The sequence below is a fragment of the Lottia gigantea genome, assembly GCF_000327385.1.
Source record: "Lottia gigantea unplaced genomic scaffold LOTGIsca_71, whole genome shotgun sequence".
In the NCBI taxonomy this organism is placed as follows: domain Eukaryota; kingdom Metazoa; phylum Mollusca; class Gastropoda; family Lottiidae; genus Lottia; species Lottia gigantea.
In genome coordinates this window covers 748242-770405 of record NW_008710397.1, presented here as the reverse complement: position 1 = coordinate 770405, position 22164 = coordinate 748242, and the positions used below count along the sequence as shown (strand labels likewise).

Sequence of the window (22164 nt, the reverse complement as noted above, 5' to 3'; positions counted from 1 at the left end):
GCTTGGTAATTCTAGGTAATAGCTTTAGGTTGTAGTAGGTGGTAGATAATGCAGCCTATTGCCATGATACCTGTGTCTATAACCATGATACTGCTGCCCATTACCGTGATAATGTTGCCCATTTCCATGATAATGCTGCCTATTGTCATGATAATGTTGCCCATTTCCATGATAATGCAGCCTATTGCCATGATAATGTTGCCCATTTCCATGATAATGCAGCCTATTGCCATGATAATGTTGCCCATTTCCATGATAATGCAGCCTATTGTCATGATACTGGCGCCTATTACCATGATAATGTTGCTCATTTCCATGATAATGAAGCCTATTGCCATGATAATGTTGCCCATTTCCATGATAATGCAGCCTATTGTCATGATACTGGCGCCTATTACCATGATAATGTTGCTCATTTCCATGATAATGCAGCCTATTGCCATGATACTGGCGCCTATTACCATGATAATGCAGCCTATTGCCATGATACTGGTGCCTATTACCATGATAATGCTGCCCGTTTCCATGACAATGCTGCCCATTGCCATGATAATTCTGCCTACTGCCATGATAATGCTGCCCGTTTACATGATAATGCTGCCCATTGCCATGATAACGCTGTCCGTTTTCCATGATAATGCTGCACATTGCCATGATAATACTGTCCATTGCCTGATAATGCTGCCTATTGCCATAATACTGTTGTTGATGTTGGGGAAAGGTGGGTCTCCTCAGGGGTTGACTGGGATATCACCAGTCATATCGATAGTCCATAGTAGTTTGAAATACCAGATTGCAAAAGGTAAAAGGGGAACGAATTAAAAATAATAATTCGGATTGTTTTATTCTGATCCTTTGAAGGTATAATGGTACAAGTATTTTTTCAAGAGTTATAGCTGTCTCATCTTTAAGCATTTCAGATCTCCCTCACACATCGTCTTTCACCAATCCAATTGAAAATCACTACCAGGATATGTGACCACGTTCACTGAATACATTCAAGTCAAAACAGGGCATGGAAAAATGACATTGATAAATTCAACTCAATTCCAGAAGAAACTGAACTGATATAGAAAACGTATATAGGTACCTGCAATCAAAAACCAGGCCACGTATTCTCAAAACGATCTTATCGCTAGGATCTCCTAGAAACAGTGTTAGCAGTTAAGACTCTAGGATATCCTAGCAAGTAGATCATTTCTAGAATACGAGTCCAGGTCTCTAAATCTTATTTTTAGAATCAGCTTTACTCTTTATACCAACGAATACATTTCGGTCTAGATTTTTTCCTCATGCTTCTCTTGAAACCTATTTTACTAAGATAACTATTTTGCTTGCTGCTATGGTAAATTTTATTTTACTGTAAATGTAGACTATTTTGTATATAGATACGGTCCATAGAGTTATAACTGCTATTATACACATCTATGATACGATCGAAACAGACTAATATAAGCTTTATGCTCTGGATCGACTCTACTGTATAATTTTTGTATTATATGTCATGTATACTCATGAAGAAATAAATATTGTTCAAACCAAAAAACCAGGCTACGTATTCTCGAAACGCTAGGATATCCTAGGTTCTTATCTTCACGCAGTGATTCTAGGATATCCCAAGATCCTTTGAGAATACCTATTCTACAAATAAGTCCATGGAGTGCATTTGGGATAAAGATTCGTGTGATGCTGAGTTAAAGGGGGTCAACTGTCGAGGTTGAATTTCAAAATGTGGCAGCTCTTTGGAAGCTCAAGGTTCTGAGACGTTTTGAGCATAATAAAATAGATTTTGGGTAAAAAGACAAACAATCAAACTGTTTTTAGGGGGAATTTCTCTTTTACCCACAATGACGCCGTCACTGGTCAGCGGTTTGCCTGGTGTAGGGTACCAGAAAAATGAAGTACACATTAGGTTATCGTCACATGTACGACGCGGTTAAATAAATATTAGCTTGATGTTTATGAATCATAATTCTGGTTTTTGGACGTAAACAATATAATTAAGGTTAATAATGAAGAAACAATTGATTTTATCTGTCGACAAATACAATATCATACTTGACTATTGAGAAGTATTGGTGAATTACCATAGTCTCGATTGTCCTAACATGTAATGGAGTACTGGAATGATCTAGTCTACTGGATTGAAAATAATAGAATATTAATTAATGTGTCAATCACAGTAATTACTGGTTACACATCAATTAACGCTCTTTGTTCATTATCATCGCTTCATTGATGTTAATTAGCTTGGAGTTATCTCAATTACATTACAAGCTTGGCGCGGTGGTAATATCTACTGATATATTCTTAATTAAAGTCGACTGAATTAAAACTCCCGATATATTTCCAATTAATTATATAGATTACTTCACTAGTTGGCATTGTAGGGACACACAGTGAAAACAATAGATAGACAGGCCATTGTTAGAGGTTTTAGTTAATGATTGAATAGGACAAAGGAAGTGACATTAATTACTGCTCTAGGACGACATTTTTTGTAATATAATTGAAAATTAGCCTAATCTAGTTCATAGCATACCGAGTGTTGTTTGAAAGAGATCAACGTGACGGAGATACGTTTGTTGAATGTGACCATGGACAGAAATGAACAGGTTTCAAGACTTAAAGGTAGGTTTAGTACTTAATTATTTTAATGCCCGAATCTAGGTTCTATACACCGATCTAGTCCACAGATTTCCTTTGGATTGATGAAGCCAGACGAGGCAATGTTCTCGTAACGTGGTGTCTTTAACATTTGTCCAAATTGTCTTTAACATTGGTTCAAATTGTCTTTAACATTGGTCCAAATTGTCTTTAACATTGGTTCAAATTGTCTTTAACATTGGTTCAAATTGTCTTTAACATTGGTTCAAATTGTCTTTAACATTCAAATTGTCTTTAACATTCAAATTGTCTTTAACATTCAAATTGTCTTTAACATTGGTTCAAATTGTCTTTAACATTCAAATTGTCTTTAACATTCAAATTGTCTTTAACATTGGTCCAAATTGTCTTTAACATTGGTCCAAATTGTCTTTAACATTCAAATTGTCTTTAACATTCAAATTGTCTTTAACATTCAAATTGTCTTTAACATTCAAATTGTCTTTAACATTGGTTCAAATTGTCTTTAACATTGGTTCAAATTGTCTTTAACATCGGTTCAAATTGTCTTTAACATTGGTTCAAATTGTCTTTAACATCGGTTCAAATTGTCTTTAACATTTCAAATTGTCTTTAACATTCAAATTGTCTTTAACATTCAAATTGTCTTTAACATTGGTTCAAATTGTCTTTAACATTGGTTCAAATTGTCTTTAACATTGGTCCAAATTGTCTTTAACATTGGTTCAAATTGTCTTTAATATTGGTTCAAATTGTCTTTAACATTGGTCCAAATTGTCTTTAACATTGGTTCAAATTGTCTTTAACATTGGTTCAAATTGTCTTTAACATTCAAATTGTCTTTAACATTCAAATTGTCTTTAACATTGGTTCAAATTGTCTTTAACATTGGTCCAAATTGTCTTTAACATTGGTCCAAATTGTCTTTAACATTGGTCCAAGTTGTTTTTAACATTGGCCCAAGTTGTTTTAACATTGGTCCAAGTTGTTTTTAACATTGGTCCAAGTTGTTTTTAACATTGGTCCAAGTTGTTTTTAACATTGGTCCAAGTTGTTTTTAACATTGGTCCAAGTTGTTTTTAACATTGGTCCAAGTTGTTTTTAACATTGGTGTCTTGGAACTGTCATATTGTCCTCTTACACAGATCGAATAGTCTTTACTAAAACATTTGCCGATTGGTCTCTGGGTCGAATTGTCTGGTGTCATGAGACAGTATTATCATGAGTGCTCGGTAAACTCACAGTTAAATCATAATAAAACATAAATACATGAACCGCATTCAGTTGTCCATTACATTTTCTCTCTAGATCAGAAATCTAACAACATGACTTTGCTATCAGAACGTAGGGCACTAAATTTTACGAAACGTTATGAAAATAGGTTATCAGATGGCTTTACCACGTCGCATGTTACATGAAGAATGAAGATTGAAACGTTAGAACGAGGTAGCATACTGTCTTATTTTCATATCAATAGGTTACTCTTAGAAAATTAAATGTTTTTTTTTACAATAAACTATTTGAAAAAAAAAACAAGTAAGCTGAATTAAGAAAAGATAGATTTCGTCGAGTTCTTTATAAACCTCTGTTCATTTAAAATGTAAAGGTTCAAAGTTAGTTAATAACTATCAGTCTGATTAAACATCCGATGTAATATCTGTATACAACAATAAAACAATACAATACCACAAATGGTTATTAGCTAGGTTGGAAATAATTAGTTTTCAAGATCAATATCATTTTCCTCTCGCTGTTTCATTAACGCATATTATCTTACATCACAATATCGAGGACCATACATGAGATATCATCTCCATATTTTTCATATATGCTAATTATAAAAAAACGTAAATTATTTCTTAAGTATAACATTTATATCTATGTATCTTCTTGATCAAACTGAATTTGTTTTAAAAGGGTTAATGAAAAACGGATAGTACTAATCATTAATTAAGCAGTCTGACCTAGTTTCGGTGTTTTATAATGGCTCGATATTGTTAGTTAAAACCTTTAGAATACGTAGGAAACACATTTTTCTACAGCTAGGCGTTTAATTTACTTAAATCCATTAACTATCAGATACGTTAAAGCCTATAAGGGGCACATTTCTCTAGATTTTAGTGTATAGTTTTTACAAAATTCAAAATGGCGGAGAGGGAAATAGATGGGAAAATGTTGAATGTGACATTCCGCTTCTAATCTTTTTTAATTTGTAGTCAATAATACACGCCCTTAGTTGTAATTTCTCATACATGTTCTAATTTGTAGTCAATCATACATGCCCTTAGTTGTAATTTCTCATACATGTTCTAATTTGTAGTCAATCATACATGCCCTTAGTTGTAATTTCTCATACATCTTCTAATTTGTAGTCAATCATACATTTCCCAAGTTGTAATTTCTCATACATCTTCTAATTTTTAGTCAATCATACATTTCCCAAGTTGTAATTTCTCATACATCTTCTAATTTTTAGTCAATCATACATTTCCCAAGTTGTAATTTCTCATACATCTTCTAATTTGTAGTCAATCATATATGCCCTTAGTTGTAATTTTTCAAACATCTTCTAATTTTTAGTCAATCATACATCTACCAAGTTGTAATTTCTCATACATCTTCTAATTTGTAGTCAATCATACATGCCCTTAGTTGTAATTTCTCATACATCTTCTAATTTGTAGTCAATCATACATACCCTTAGTTGTAATTTCTCAAACATCTTGTAATTTGTAGTCAATCATACATCTACCAAGTTGTAATTTCTCATACATCTTCTAATTTGTAGTCAATCATACATCTACCAAGTTGTAATTTCTCATACATCTTCTAATTTGAAGTCAATCATACATGCCCTTAGTTGTAATTTCTCATACATCTTCTAATTTGTAGTCAATCATACATACCCTTAGTTGTAATTTCTCAAATCTTTGTAATTTGTAGTCAATCATACATCTACCAAGTTGTAATTTCTCATACATCTTCTAATTTGTAGTCAATCATATATGCCCTTAGTTATAATTTCTCATACATCTTCTAATTTTTAGTCAATCATACATACCCTTAGTTGTAATTTCTCAAACATCTTCTAATTTTTTAGTCAATCATACATCTACCAAGTTGTAATTTCTCATACATCTTATACATGTTTATAATGCATGCACTTGGGACAGAATTTTTGATGCAGGTAAGAGGGGCTGAAATGGAAAAAGCGTGTAGTCGTTCGGATGGGACAATAAACCGAGGCCCCGTGTGCTACAGGCTGTGCACGTTAAAGATCAACACGAACACAATTATATGGATAACAATTACTTTAATAAATAACTTGCGACGTTTCGACGATGATTCTTTCGTCTTTATCAAGCAATGTTAAAGATCCCTTGACAGTTGGAAATCAAAAAAGAGCAGGCTAATGCCGCTGTCCTGGCAAACATTTCCCTCATGGCACTCTGCATGGCGTTGCCCGTCTTCATTAGCCCACAAGGTGCAGAAGATTAGGACGTAAAGCTCCATTCATTTCATTTCATTTTGGGACAGAATTTATCGGGATACAGACTAGATGAATCACACGCTCGTTTCAAGGAAAGTGTATTTGGTTATATTTTTTTTTCAGAAGTCAAAAGTCGTGCTAAAAGAATCAGGTCATATTTTAGTCCAACCCAGACCAAGAAAATGGAAGACGTGTTTGTAGTGGACCCCTTCCCAGATAAAGATCAAATAAAGCAGCTATCCACATCGTTAGATATTAGTGAACGTTCTTTGCAGGTTTGTACGGTTCTGCTAAGATATGATACAAACACATTTGCGATACTACCTACTAGTCGTCGATATCAACTGGAAGCGCATCTTTAGACAAACCAATTGTCGATTTTTAGTTGTCAGGAATATGGATTTTGCCATTAAAAATTTACCACGTAAATAACACTCTTTGGAGCGTCTTCTTATAAGACGCAATTCGTAACAGCTTGACATTGTGAAGATGATGTCTAGGATGCCCTGTTGCTTTGTTCTCATTGCTACATTTATGATTTATATAAACCGATTCCTATAATGTATGTGCTTCAGGAACAGCCCGAATATGGTGCAAACGTCTCAATCAAATTTTTCATAATGCAAGTATCCAACAGTTATGTCACAATTAGCAATTTTTTAATATATATCACTTTATCTTTAGGTATGGTTTCAAAATCGACGAGCAAGACAAAGAAAAGCGCGACCAGAAGCTAATCAAGAATTGATTGGATTGCGGTCATCAAGGTCGTGTTATCAGTACCCCTCTTCCAGTGGCCATCCATTCGAAACAATGACACCAAGTATGCAGGTACTCCAAGATATAAAGAGAAAGGGAGAAGAGAGCATCAAACGCATCTCTATCGATACCCACGAGTTCGATGCGCCGAGTCCACATACGTCCCCGACAAGAAGCAGCAGAATCGAGCTTTTGGAAACACCACCGGGTTGGCACAGAACTCAACCAAGCAGTCCTATTAAGAAACCCACGAAAAGTACCAGTCAACATTCGATAGAAGATAGTGATTTTCTTTCGCCCAGTCCGAAACGACAGCGTTCATTTTCAGTGCGTTCCTCAGATGAAAATGCCCCGAAACCCGGTGTCAAGTGCTCAAACCTTACAGACGATTATAAATCTATGCATTACAATTATCATCACCAGATGTCAGATGGGTACAGAAATCCGTTTGAAACACCTAGTCCGATATCCAAAAATAGATCACATCTTTCGCTTTCGCCTGACGATGATACCATTTTAAATCTATGTACAAGGGACACAGTAAAGGGATTCAAAGCCACTTCTCCAATAATTTTATCACCAGAGCACACACCTCCAAAACCAGCTACTCTTCAGCCTTCTGAGATTTATCCTCATTGGAACGCACATTTAGCATATGGCTGCACGCCAGGTTTCCCGCCAATGCCACCACATGCCGTAACACAGTACTATGCAACGCTATACCACTATCATATGAGCATGGAAGCCCAGTATGGAGAGGCACTAAAGAGTCAAATGACTCCATTTCCAGGACTTTATCCTCCAGTACCAAAATTGAAAAATATGTATGAAAGCATTCCGGAACCAGATAAAAAGCTTGCTAATTCTGAGAAGCTTACAGACAATGTTGACAAAGCTTAATATTCTCCGGTTCCTGACTATGAATAGCTATTGCTATAAATACCACCAGTTGGTGCTGGTGATCATTCAGCATCCGTCCTACCCAAAGTGTTCTTTGTTGGAATATTTAGTTTCGCTCATCTGGCGTCGCTGAGTCCCGTCATTCAAAACCTTGCCCAGTGCAGAGTTCATTTAGATTTTTTAACCTGGATTTCGAGACATCTACAGCTTTTTATTTGGTGAATGTGATATCTGGAAATCGGTGACAGCTTTATTCGTATTTGATGTCAAAATCTGGCCATTGGAAAATCAGGAACCACGAAAGTTAGGCGGTATATAAGAATGGTGCGAAATTTTTTATCATTTACGATTGTTTATCGTTGATTATTTACATCGTGTCTATGGTGGTTGTTTTTTGTTATTTTTATCTCCATAAAATATATAATTAATTATAAAATAAATATCATTCACACCAAACTAAGCTTACTGTCAATATATAGCTTAATCTGACCAACGAAAATATTTATAGTGCAAGTCTTTGTAGCTTGGTGTCCCGGACGCTCCAATCAATGATGCAGATAAGAGGTAACGTTTTCAGTCCTACAAAGGTAACCTCACAAAAACCCTACACCCCATTACCCCTACAACTTAAATACAATACATCAAGGCCCAGTAAGCTGCATGCAATTCAAATGCTGATCACTCGAAAGTTGGAAATGAAAGAATAACCAAATATCACTGTAAAATCCCCTTCGTTTATTCATACAACATAACATTTCACGTTCGAATAGATAACTGTAAAATAACAGTGATTTCTGAGAATGTCTCAGAACCTTGTTAAGTCTTTGATAAATTAACTTGTCTAAAAAGATGTTTGGGTCTTACTACTGCAGACAGTTCTGCTTTCAATATCTAGAGAGGCATTGCTGATATCGCTTATGGTCAATGGTCAGTTCCCCAATCCATCCATTTCAAAATGTTATTTTATTTATTTTATGAAGTTTATATACACCAATATATTATTTCTTTCTGCATTTCAACCAACTGATGTTATACTTAAATAAGGTCTAATCATTAAGTGAACACTGTACATTTGAGTTATGGTCTCTTTCTCAAGATCGACTTGTTTTAATCACCAAAATTCGTTCTATAAATCACCCCATTGCGATTGTGGCCATTATTTAGGATTATGGTCAAAATTGTTTGCAATATATCACGAGAATTATCATTGGAACAGAATTTCAGATAAGAGAAGTGTTCGGGTGTTTTCTTCGGCGACTGGAACTGGTTTTCCTCATTGCTTTTTATATGAAAAGTTAAGTATAACCGAATTTTTTTTTACCTGGAAACGATAGTTGGAACTGGGAACCTGGCTATCAATTAAAAGAGTTTTACAATGTTTAATTTATAGAGTAAAAAGCTTTATCTATGTACCGATAATTTACAAAGATTCTTTCTTATGCCTTTTTTTATTTTTTGTGTGTTGCTTCATTTGCATGTCCCTGAATAATAAGTGATTAGTTCGTTTTTGGTGAAAGTAGAACTGTTTTCGATCGGTCCATTTTTTCTTTTATAACCACTAAGAATAATGATGGGAATGAATGATAAAGCCTGGTGCCAGTAGAATTGCCGGATAAAGGGAAATAACTACAGTCCCAAACTCGCAAATTTTAGGACTAAGACCGGTAATGCCATCTGTTTTCATGTTAAATCACGAAAATCAACCTTCTATTACTTTTTTCAGAAATATCGTTGAAAACTTTCCAATATGTCAAATGAAAGCCAAGCCAATACTTTCTGCACATAAATTCAATACATCATGATCATTAGGCTACAATCTTGAGCTAGACAAACTGAAAGTAGACCACTACATTTTATCAACATCCGCTTGATTGTCACCGCACAACAAACGACTCTTTTTAGATTTCGGGGAAGGGAGGGTTTGATTCTCCCAAATGAACAGGCCTAAGGTGGAGCAGACACTTTATTTAAAAATTAGGATTAAGGGTCTTGATATTGGGTTTTCTTCTGTTCTTATTCTGATCTGAAATTAGAAAAAATAACTCGCCCGATCAGCAGAAGTCGATAACTACCGGATAAAAAAGACTATTTTGATTTCCAGTCAGTATTGACCTATGAGTCGTATTTCAATTATATAATATACCAGCTTTTCCTGCTTTCTACTAAAATACGCCACATAATTATATAGTCATCGATGGTACAGCCAGTTGGACTGCTTCAATCGACTTTTTACTTACCTCAATATCTTGAAGTATTTTTGAATATCTAATAGCAGACAATTATTAGCATTAACTAAGTAAAGCTCGTCAATTTGGCTTGTAGGCACGATAGAGACTACAGTTTTTATTCCATCTTGGTATGCAAGTACATATTTAAAAGATCGCGGTTAAATTCGAATTCGGTAATAATCAGATGATTAGTTTTGGAGTTATTGCCCTTACCTTGTAAAAATGAGTCAGTATTTATCCAAAAATAATCAAACTGTTTAAATCTTGTATATATATATTTGACCTTGTCGATTTTGTGAAACTGGGGATGCCAACATATATTGATTATATTTCAGTCAAGTTCGTAATTGAAGATATTCATTTTTAGGGAATTGGGTGTTACATAGATCATAGAGACTGCCATTTTGATGAAATTTGAAACGAATGTGTATGTTGATGAGACCATGTCTGTGTAGCTTATATTGTTTCATTTTGTCTTTTTGTATTTGCTTAGTTGCTATGTTGGTGTTTGTTATGTTGGCAGTTTCATTTTGTCGTCTGCTAAGTGTAGTCTTTTTTCCTATAGGAGGCAGTTTTTCACTAGTTTCCTAGTTACTTTGTTTTTGTTTATCATAAGGAAATCATTAAGTTTCAAGTGTTGAATATTTATAGTTTCACAGAGGATAATTATATTGAAATACTACTTTGAATTAAAACTCCTAGGAATTAAGGTAAGTATTGTATCTAATTGTAAATAGATTAAATTGTAAATATTATTCTTAGCCTTTTTTAAAAAAACTGCAGCATATTTATTTCCATTACATAAAACTATCGTTTGGGTTATTTCCTAGTGTCTAAAATAGTTATTATATTTATTCATTCATTTATTTCAGAGTTTATAATATATACATTATATCTATAATATACCGAAATATTTGCTATTATTTGCTGTTGTAAATAAACTATATTATATCAAGTTTTCCTGACCCTGATTTTCCCAGTTACATATTGCCTTGAAATGTTATTACTATTGATGTAAACAATTGATTATATAAACAAACGCATTATGAAGATCTTGAGGAAATCGTATTTCTGTTATCATTTCAGCTGTATGTTACCTTGCCTGGTAAGCTATATTTAAGTCCTTTTGTGGGTATCTCTGTTTGTTTGTGTTTGCAGAAGTAGTGCCGTTAGTGAGATCCAAATCGTATATCTTAAATATACTATGGCTAGTTTTAACTAATATCATAAAGTAATTGCGGTATGTGTTTTGTTAATACAAATAACACAGTAGCTTTGTATTAGGGGTTGAACCTTACAGTCTTTTAGATTCAATAACGAATAACACGCCATTTGCATCTTTGTATCTTGACGTCAACCGAGGCTCGTGTGCACGTTATAGATCACAGGAAATCGAAAAAGAGCAGGCTAATGCCGCTGTCCGTGGAAAAAACTGCGTGTACTAATTGTTAATTAAGCAGTCTGGCCTCGTTTTGGTGGTTAACCTTATAATATATTTTTAGTTATAAAGTAAGAATATGTATCTACAACTTGGCGCTTATTATGTTTACATACAATCTAAAATGGTTTGTCAAGTTTGGTGTATAGTTCTCACAATTAAATGATAAAGTTTGTCCAAAATGTATCCAGATATATTGACAATTACATATTCGATGGTCGCCATTTTGGAATTTAACATGGCGGCAGTTATAGTTACTTGTAACTTGTGTTTTTGCATTCCTTGACCCCATTAATGCAAAATTAGCCACCAAGAATGGATAACTAGCTGATTTCAGAAATATTAGCAATTATATTTTAGATATTTGATGGTCGCCATTTTAAACTCCTTTTACCATAAACCATTGGATTCCCTGTCCCTAAAAATATACAATTAGCTATCGATAACAGGTTTATAATTGACTAAAACTCAGAAATACCAACACGATTTTAGATGGTCTTAAATATGTAGAATTTCAAGTGACTCCATATCCACAAATGTTCCCAACATTATAAAGTAACTGAATGTCAAATTTGATGCTTGTATCGACAGAAAAAATAGAAGTGTAAACAAGGAGAAGTGCGCATGTGCAATAATGACCTTGACCCTATATGACAGGCAATGTCGTATAGAATACATCGTGTTTGCAATGGCTTGCGCCGCCGATATTTACGAAATCATAATATTTTATTTCTTTATGTTTCAAAAACAAAATGAGAGATTTGAGGAATCGTTTACCTATCATAGCCTTGTTTATGGTTGGCGACATTTTGAATTCCTTTTTTTTTGCCTCTACTGACTAGAGAGCAGGTGTATACTTGATGACCCAGTGAAACCAGCGCAGTGTAAAGGATACCGGCCATCCGGGCCGAGTCCAGACCGAATACGGTTCACTTCAAACGGACCAATTTGTATAGCAGTGTAAACGCGGCTGATGTCGCTGCACAATCAAGGCTTCATGAAAGATACCAGAAAAAAAAACAACTTCCTAACACCAGCTTCTCATATAACAAAACGTATTGAATGACATTATCACTAATATTGTCATAATTTTTGAAAATTGCTTACACATTTAGCCAGGTTTTATGAAATTTCATTTCATGGGTTGGTGGGACCAACGACAACTTATTTTTTTCTGAGAATATTCTAAAAGGTCTTTGATGTATTGTGCTAACCGAGTTTGGAACCGGTGAATCACTGGAGTATTTTTTAGCAGTGAATTCTACCAGTGCCAAGAGCAGTTTCAGCAATTCAATTCATAAATGATACAAAGTACAAAATAAAAAGCCCTGTCAGTAAAATGGTGTCTAAAAAACGCCAACAATTTGCGGTAGTGTCTCCAAAGCCCCCAAAAAAGGGAGAACAATGGAGAAATAAAGAATAAATTAAATGTGAAAATTGAAGATATGGGAAGAAAGTCTCTGAAATGTATGAAAGGATTTGAGCTCTTAATATTCAAAAAAAATTTTAGGGTGGCTCTTCCCAATCCAAAGATCTGGATACATATTTCAATCATGAAAAATATTTCATCATTACCATTCGTTTCGTATCAAAGTCATTAATGAGTATCCTGAATTGTAGACCATAAATACAGCTACAATGATAGTCGGTTACGGATGAGTAATCAAACATATTAGAAACGTTGTTGGGTTACGTCTTCACCCAACCAAAACAACATACACTTCACCCATACAAATTAGACAAAGACCCGCTCGGCTGGACGTCGTGTAATATATCGAAATTCGATGACATTTTAATTCGATTTGAATATTCATCAAGTGAGAATTCGAGTGCGAACTCTTCATTAATAGAAAGTAAATTCATTGAAGCACATCGGGGGCAGAATGCGTTATTACGGCTTTAGAGATGCATTTCCCTGGGTATAAAAGGAGGTGTGAACAACCTCTCTTTGAAAGATGAACACAAAAGCTATACCACTCATGTTATTACTGCATTAGACCTAATGGACGTTTTCTTGATAAGCTGACTTCCGACTAACAATGTATGACACCGGAAGACCACGGAACACAAGGTTTACACCGTGAATTCTACCAGTGCCATTCACTGTCGGACCGGTTTACGATGACATTTTCATTAATCACAACTTCACATGACATCATTCTCTTTATCGTCGACCATGATTTAAACTTCTGAACTATCTCACCAACAAAAAAGTTCCTTATCGCTACAAACCACGTTTTTAGCATTTCTTGCACAAACTTCCTCTGGGATAATCATCAACAACATAGTAACTTCAAGTATTACAAATATTGTATGGTATTTAGGGCACAAATGCCAAATTGTTTTGGATGATTTTTGAAGCCCCCAATCATCTCTTACTTTAGCTGCTGCTGGCCAAAATGACAACATATACCTCAACAAGAAGACACTTCTCATCATTGAGTCATTAACTCCATAGCGAACAAAGGCTCGTACATGACAGACATTATATATTGTGACTCTAATTAGTTAAGACGTGACAGGTTGAAGCTGATCTCTGTTCAAATGTCCGGAGAGCTACAAGCTGTGCAAGATACACATCAAACAGCAGGAGAACGTACAAGTTTAGACCAAACATAATTCTTCTCGTTGCAAACAACATGGTGTTGTTCGTCTTCATTAAGTGCTAAAATAGTTGGACGCAATGCTCGACTTCATTTGCCATTACCTTAGGCTGTTTCCACCTACCTTTTCAAGTTATTATTCGTCATTGATAGATTATATCTGCGGTTTCGGATGTCAGAAATCCTCTTGAACAACACTATTGATTAGTAAGTAATAAGTACCTGCAATACTTTGGTAGTAACTGTTAGGTAATAAGAGAACATTATACACCAATTTGCAAATGTATTTTTGCCAGAATAGCAGTATAAGTGGCAATTTGAGACTTTAAAAAAAATATCCGATCTAAATTGAGCGGTCCTTAGCTTGAGCTACAACCGCTACACCGACAAATGAGAGGAACCGAATAAACAAACCAGAATGTAATATCTAACCTTTGCTATGTTGGAACCGCGCGATCAACATGCATGCTTGTAACTCGTTGGTTTAAGGGGGGATTCCGAGTTTTAGTCCACCATCTCACCGTGAGTGTGTGAAAGTCAGTGATAGCCGATGTAGGACTTTTATTCATCAACTGCTTCATCTCTAAAACAGATTATGCGACTTCCGGTTCTAAGTAATTGGAGACCTTCAGAAATCTTTAAAGGCAGAATAAGGTTAGGTTTTTTTCCATATCAAACTAAGGTCTCTGTACAGTTAACCCTTAAGTCATACACCGCTGTGAGGTGAAAACGGATGGTCGAGCATTGAATCAGAGTTGCTCGGGCTGAAAGCATAATAAGTTATATACTTAATATATTATCCATGGAAAGTTCTCATTAATAATTGTTTAGACCTTATAATAATAAGAAGCCCAAAACCTACAAAGTATAAGGCTTATAGTTTTAGTAACTAAAAATATATAAGAAATAATAAATAGGCGATTATACCAAAGTATACAAGTTGTATAATGAGATGTTTGTCAACTGAACTTCTAATATACCCCTTGCGGTTATAAAACTCGATAATTTGTTCAAATCATGTGAAAATTATCCTGATAACAATAACACTGCTCTATTATCAGTATGTCATTTAGCTTTCACCTGTATTCGAGTTATGTAACTTTGTTGAAAGACAACAAAGCACTAGCGGGCAATACATGGTAAAGGTGATAGAGTCATAGCCCGAGGCACATTCGTTTCGTTCATTCAACCGTATGTTCCGTTTCTCTTTCGGTGAAATTCGTTAAACATTAAGCTTAATCCGCATTATTCCTAGGCTTAAACTAATCTGAGTTACGGATTATTTTCGTAAGGGATTTGCGAGAAAAAAAGATACCAATTTAAATAGCAAAGAATTTTGGCGATGTCCTTTCTGGCAGCTTGAAGTGTCGCTTAATTAATGGTAATATAATCCGCCCAGAAACGAAAATACGGAAAAGCCAAATGCCACCAAGGACCAAGGTCTGGTCCCTTAGATATATGACCCGGTCTCGGAATGCAATTTATTTCGCCAAAATGTTGGCAACAGTTTACTTTTGTTTCTACAGTCCAATATGCTGTTCTTGAAGCTGGAACAGTGAAATCGTTCGCCAATAAACCGGAAGCACAAATAATAAATGAGGAATTACAGTTTCTGCTTCTGAGTAGGCTTATATTAGCAGACAAACCCATGAAGTGTGCAATGTGCATAATTTTGCATAAACTACAAATCCACAAAAGAAAAACATCCCTAATCTCAATACTTGAACACAGAAATAGATAGACAACGTCAACTCTCTAAAAGGACATTAAATCTAACCCGCGTATGCTTATGATGCATTAGAAATCGATAACAGAAGTTGTATACAATAATTTGGAAAAGTTACCTCATCGAACACTAGATGGCGTTGCTTGTCTTCATTAGTCACAGGAGGGAAGGAATCATACTCCATATTCCAATCGTTAAGAGAATCGTCTAAAAGTGTCCTTACAAAATATAGCTCTCATGAACCTAACATCAATGACAAATCAGAATCGCGAACAATAAGCTATATAAACCGATTTCTTACTCAAATCAAGAAACTCAGATTACATGTTGATGTCCAAGCCTAAAGACGAGAACACTAATTAAAACATGAAACGCCCAGCTAATTAAAGGCATTAATGTATCGAGCCAGATGACCGGCTATCAACCCTCAGAGTCTAAGTAAATTAGATTCAGTGGACACCTGATCATAAGGCTAATGCTTACTTAGAATCAAAGATGTAGTCGCTAATTAATCAGACTAACAGTCCATTACAATCATTATCATTATAGCATATGTGCCATATCTCCTACAGATCAACGAGATGATTTTATGCCAGTCTCTTTTATCTACAGTCTTGAATAGAGAAATCGGATACTCGGCTTAATCCAACATTGCACTACGAACCCTTTTGTTTTCGCATATTCGTTCGTAAATTAATTTTTACAGATTGTTTTTTTTTAATCTTCATCAAAACAGTATAAAAATAGCTTCAAGTTGACAAAAGGTACAACATGAGCACACATGATCACATCGAAATTTGTTTTTACGGAGGACGATTTCCAGTCACAATTGGGACAATCCAGTCCAGTTTTAAAATATCGATTCACCAATAAATGTGCGAAGAGAATAGGTTAGTGAGAAAGCGTTTAGCTCGCTTGATTGTTGTCCTGGTTTTTTTTAGAAATATGTCTCCTGGCGAAAGGAAAGCAACACACCTTTGCTGGATTAATGCGTCTCAATGATCAAATAGAAAACATCATTTGCAAAATGTGATCCAGAAACAACACCGTAAAGACAGTAGTGGTGTGAATTCTTATGGAGGCGTCCATTTCACGAATAAACTTCGGCTGATATAATATATACAATGCTTTTGTAAAATAGATCAAGAGTCATTTTGCACGTGCATAGATATCAATAAATTGAAATCGTCAATAATCGATTATCTTAAAATCGATCGAAATCGATTAAGTCGAAAAGGAGCACCGAAAATACCTGATCGACAAAATCAAATGTAAACAAAATAAAAAAACACATACCATTTTCAATTCAAATCAACAGAGCCACAGACATAAACCTTTCTTCGACTGTCTTCCCACAAACGTCTAAACAATTAGTACTAAGGAAAGACGTCATTACTGTCGTCACAAGCCGGGTTAAATAAGAATATTTACCTGTGTTGTTGTCAAGCCACGACCTAGTCTGTCCATCAAAACATCTCCGGACCGCTTTATACCCTCGTTTGTTACGTAAGACTCCGCAAGGGACTATTGTGTTCAATCTCATTGTGTTTGGCTGTAATACCGTAATACTCTCGTTTCATTGGTCAATGTTAATAGTAATAGTTGATTGTCCACTTCAATATCTCGACCAGTTTTTACTTGTTTATAGCGACTTTTTCAAATTAACCGTATTCTTCTCATATAGGTATTATTGATAATCTATATTTGATTGATAGCCCCACCCCACTTATTTTGTTTTCGCTTGGTTTGGGATTTTCACTTGATTAATTCAAAGCCTACTGCTGTTTAACATGTTTTCGTTTTATAATTTTTTCCTGTTCTTTTTCCGATGTGATTATTGGAAATAAATTTTTCTTAACATTTCGGGCAGTGCTTGGCAATATTAGATATATTTATTTATTTAATTCTCTTGCCAAACAACTCTTATATAGAACCTTCAGTTCTAAAAAAAAAGGTTGGCTTTCACTCCCTAATTGTGAGCTCAAAAAGCTCTTTTTTCAAAAATTGTGGCATCAAAATTGTTTCAACGCAATTTTCAATAAATTTTGAAAACAAGATCTACCATAGAAGCAACCTTGTTTTATTCCCACTTAAAGGGACAGGTATGCCATTTTGGAGGTTGATTTTAATCTTGAAAATATGAAGTACTAGAAATGTATGAAAATTCCTTTAAATATACTTCAGACTTTATTTTACTTATTTTTCCTATATATGACTTTTCTTGACGAGTCGTCATTTTAACATTCAATCGCGGATAATTCTGGACACACGTGGATTTGAAGGCTCAAATTTCGACGCTTAGCTGTGAACACTATAACTGTTTGACTTAGCTAAAAAGTCTGAGACTAAAGTATGATTGGCGAAAAAAATGGCCTACCTGCCCCTTTAATTTTTTACATGTGGACATTTTCAAACGGTTCCAACTAGATTTTGCCCATGAAGACTGAGTTTAAATGTTATTGGAATTCCAGTTTTTGGTATTCGATGTTACACGCACCATAACATTAGACACGTGCTTATGCGGACTCATTCGAACAGCTGTCAAAAAAGGGTAAACATTTAAGCTATTTATGGTAATAAAAAAATGTTTATATATATTTTGTTTGTTTGTAGAACATTGTCTAAGCTCCCTGAAAAAAATTATAAAAAGATCATTTGTGACGTCATCAATCCCGAAATCAAGTTTGTTTCTTAAGAATATGTGTCTGTACATATAAAAGCTACCAATATAAATAGCAAAAATTTGAAGTTTCCTTAGAACCAAATGTTTCTGTTTTGCAAAATTAGACGGATACGAAGTTCAATGTGAGAATCTAACACCGGCGTTAACCTTTAAGGCATAGGTTGGCATTTTGGGGGTTGATTTGTTGAATATACATGTATATAAATAGTCTTCAGAAGTACTAGAAATGTAAGAAAATCGCATTATTCCTTCAAAAATATCTCAAACTGGGAATTTCTTTTTCTATTTTTTTATGTGTGTTTCCAATATATGACAGAGTCTCGAGAAAAGAGGAGTCGTCTTTTTAACTTTCTAAAGTTGATAATTCTGGACATACATGGATTTGAAGACTCAAATTTCGACGGTAAGCTGTGAACACTATTTCTGATTAGCTTAGCTTAGCTTAGCTAACAAATCCTCAGTAACAAAAAAAAAACAGATTGGAATTTCACGCCTTGCAATGTGGTACCTGACAATATTCTCAGAGATTCTTAGGAAGCAAATTAATAGATGTAAAAATATATCAAAGTTCAGAGAGAGATTATGGATAGTTTTAAGTCAGACTTAACAAGACATATAATCTTTATTAATATATACACTGTAAAATTCATTAGTAATAAATACAGCTCTTAACTCTGATCATAGTAATAAGATTTTATTGGCTAATATGTTACCATAAAAAGTGCGTATTATATACGATTTTGACGGTGTATATTTTATTTACTCTATTTTATACTGCCGATTTTTATAATATATACGCCTATGTACCGTATTTTTACAGCCGATTGTTACAGTATCTCTTAACCGTATTTTAAACGGCTGATTTTTATAGTATATACGCCTATGTACCGTATTTTTACGGTTGATTTTGACAGTATTTATTTACCGTATTTTAAACGGCTGATTGTTTACAATATAGGCATATTAACCGGATTTTTACAGTATATACGCCTATGTACCGTATTTTTACAGCCGATTTTACAGTAACTCTTTACCGTATTTTATAGTATATACGCCTATATGTAGGCCTACCGTACTTTTACAGTTAATTGTGACAGTGTATATTAATTATCAGAAGTTATATGGACTAATATAGTAGAGTATAATTAACACCGTATTAAATACATGCTAGAATTAACTATAATGATATATATGATATAATCATACAGTCATTATCTTCTGTAGAATTAGTGACTACCATGATTTGTCTAAATCCTTATATAACTCTGGCAGTATTGACGTTCGAACAATTGGAATCTTCCCAGATATTCTGTGACAAGAGCGAGTGTTTACAATATAGGTCTCTAGCTTTCTTCTGTGTATGCACAGAATTAAAAAGGTTGGAAATCTAAAAATAGTAGGCAAGCTGTCATGGCAAAATTCGGTAATTTTTTAAATGTTCCAGTTGTAGATTTCAGATTGATCTTGCCAATAGCGTTAGCTCCTGTCGTGATTCTGTTTTGCTGAATATTGCTAGTTTTTGCAGAAATCTTCACGAAAAATAGAAAATTTGATTTGATTCGCAGATCGTCGTGATGAATTTTAATTTTGGTTAATCATACGAAATATATGATCTCAAAATGGGCCATTTTGACCAGCAAACTGCAATGCGATACCGCTTAAATTATAATCTGCTGTTCACATTCTTTGAAGCTGCCTGTATACTAGCTCAGTCAGGTTCATAAAAATCTGATACCAAAATCCCATTTTTAGGTTTCTTACATAGCATACCTTCTACGTGGACATTTGAATTGAAATTCTTTCTTAAAGACACAAACTTGAGAAAAAATTTACAAATTAGATGAAGGAAATCATGTTGGTTTTTCAATGTTCTTGGTCAGAAAAAAAAGTCCTTTTTCTGAAAACCATGAAATTTCCCATATATTTCGCCCTTGCAATTTTTCTCCCATGTTATTGTTATTGCAAAAAAAAAAAAATTCAAGCTGTGCTTTAGAAGGGAATACAATGAATTTGCGAATTAAATATAATATTTAAATTTCTGGTCTATCGACTCTTAGAATTAATATTAATTTATGATTCAATCCCTACTATTATTTTATTTTCATAAAATATTATATTAAGAACCTAATGAAATGTTTAATATTATTCAACTTCAGGATTCTAATAAAAGCAATGGCGCCATTTTATAGCAATGACGTGATAGACGTCGGGATGAACGACGCCGTAGATTTAAAAATACTCCCGTCGCCTGACAGAAAACGCAAAAATATTTTTCTTAAGTCTTAACTAAATCTTTTAAGACTTCTTCCAATTTCCCCCACGACTGGCGTGAAACAATAAGTTAAAACAACAGTAGAATGTGACAGAAGATCGAGGTCGGCGAGGCGGGAAAAACCTTAAAGAAAACAAACGAGTAATTTGTATATTGGGGGAGATTGGGACGAAAAAAAAAACATTGTTGACGGGTGATTAGACTAGAAACAATGCTAGATAGACAGTAGTCAGTATATAGAAAGAATAAAGAGATTTGTCCAGCTAATTATAGCTATTCAAGTAATTTAATTCACCGATTGCCGTATAATCCCCAAAAGCTGTAATAAACGTATAATTCGACCCTTTGTTTTAATCCGTTGTCAAAAACGCCAACTGTTAGGGGTGTGAATAAACCCTCAGACCATTTGACACCCGCTACAAACAACCGAATTGAAGCTTCAAATTTTGTCTTTTCTAAAGGTTCACCTTAAAGAATTGAATTGGAATTAAAGGGAAATGAAAGTGTTAAGAGAGATTATCTTGTCCTAATAAAAATGTAGTTAGCTATTATCCCAACCTTGCTATTATGGTCTAATAATGGGTCCGAAATTAAGACGTCTCGTAAAAATTGTAATCTATCAAATGATTAGACCGCATCTTTTAAGTACATCAAGTAGGATTCTTCAGATTACCTGACAAAATTAGTTAATTTCGTTTTCCAGCCGTTGAACGACGACGACATCTGGTCACAAGATTCGAAATATTTCGATCTTTTTTTTCACCATATAATAGTCTAGTGTTCAGTATTCTTTAGTTCTATAAGTTACATTTCTTTCCATCACGATTAGTGTAGTATCTCTCTAGTATCCTACTTTTAAAGGAACGAGCTACAATCAATAATAGCGTTCACAACTCGCAGTCGAAATTTGAGCCTTCAAATCCATATATGTGTCCAGAATTATCCGCGTTTGAAGGTTAAAAAGACGAGTCGTCTTTTCTTGAGACACTGTCATATACAGAAAATATATCTATAGAAATAGGAAAAGAAATTCCTAGTTTGAGATATTTTTGAAGGAACTATGCGATGTCTTTTTCCGAAGACTATTTACATATAGTCAAGCCTCATCTCACTCCCCCCTCCCCCCTGCCACACCCTCCACCAAAATGGTGTCTCGTAGAAAAACAGAACATGTATATAAGGATTTGACTACGGAGGCAATTTGTCCATCTTCAGAGTACCCGAACACAGAGACCGAAAGAGGGACATACGATTGTGAAAACCAACATGGAATATGTGGTGACGTCTGTCTAGTTGCTCCTTTGATTTTTTTGATTCCTTTGAGTTTTCGAAAATAGTTGCTTTCAATTACATATTGTGTGTCCATGATCCGTTTCGATATGCCATAATATCATTATTACTACGCCGCCATTGAGCAATCGCATAAAAAAACTACAA

At 34.5% G+C, this 22164-nt stretch overlaps 1 protein-coding gene across 1 annotated transcript; it reads left to right on the top strand.

Annotated features, from left to right (window-relative positions):
- Positions 1-2335: 2335 nt before the first annotated feature.
- On the top strand, positions 2336-8225 carry LOTGIDRAFT_235859 (hypothetical protein). Its single transcript, XM_009065867.1, has 4 exons — positions 2336-2631; positions 6242-6393; positions 6803-7887; positions 7912-8225. The coding sequence occupies exons 1-3, from the start codon at positions 2598-2600 to the stop codon at positions 7775-7777; spliced, it is 1161 nt and encodes a 386-aa protein (XP_009064115.1). The 5' UTR covers positions 2336-2597; the 3' UTR covers positions 7778-7887; positions 7912-8225.
- The last annotated feature ends 13939 nt before the right edge of the window (positions 8226-22164 follow it).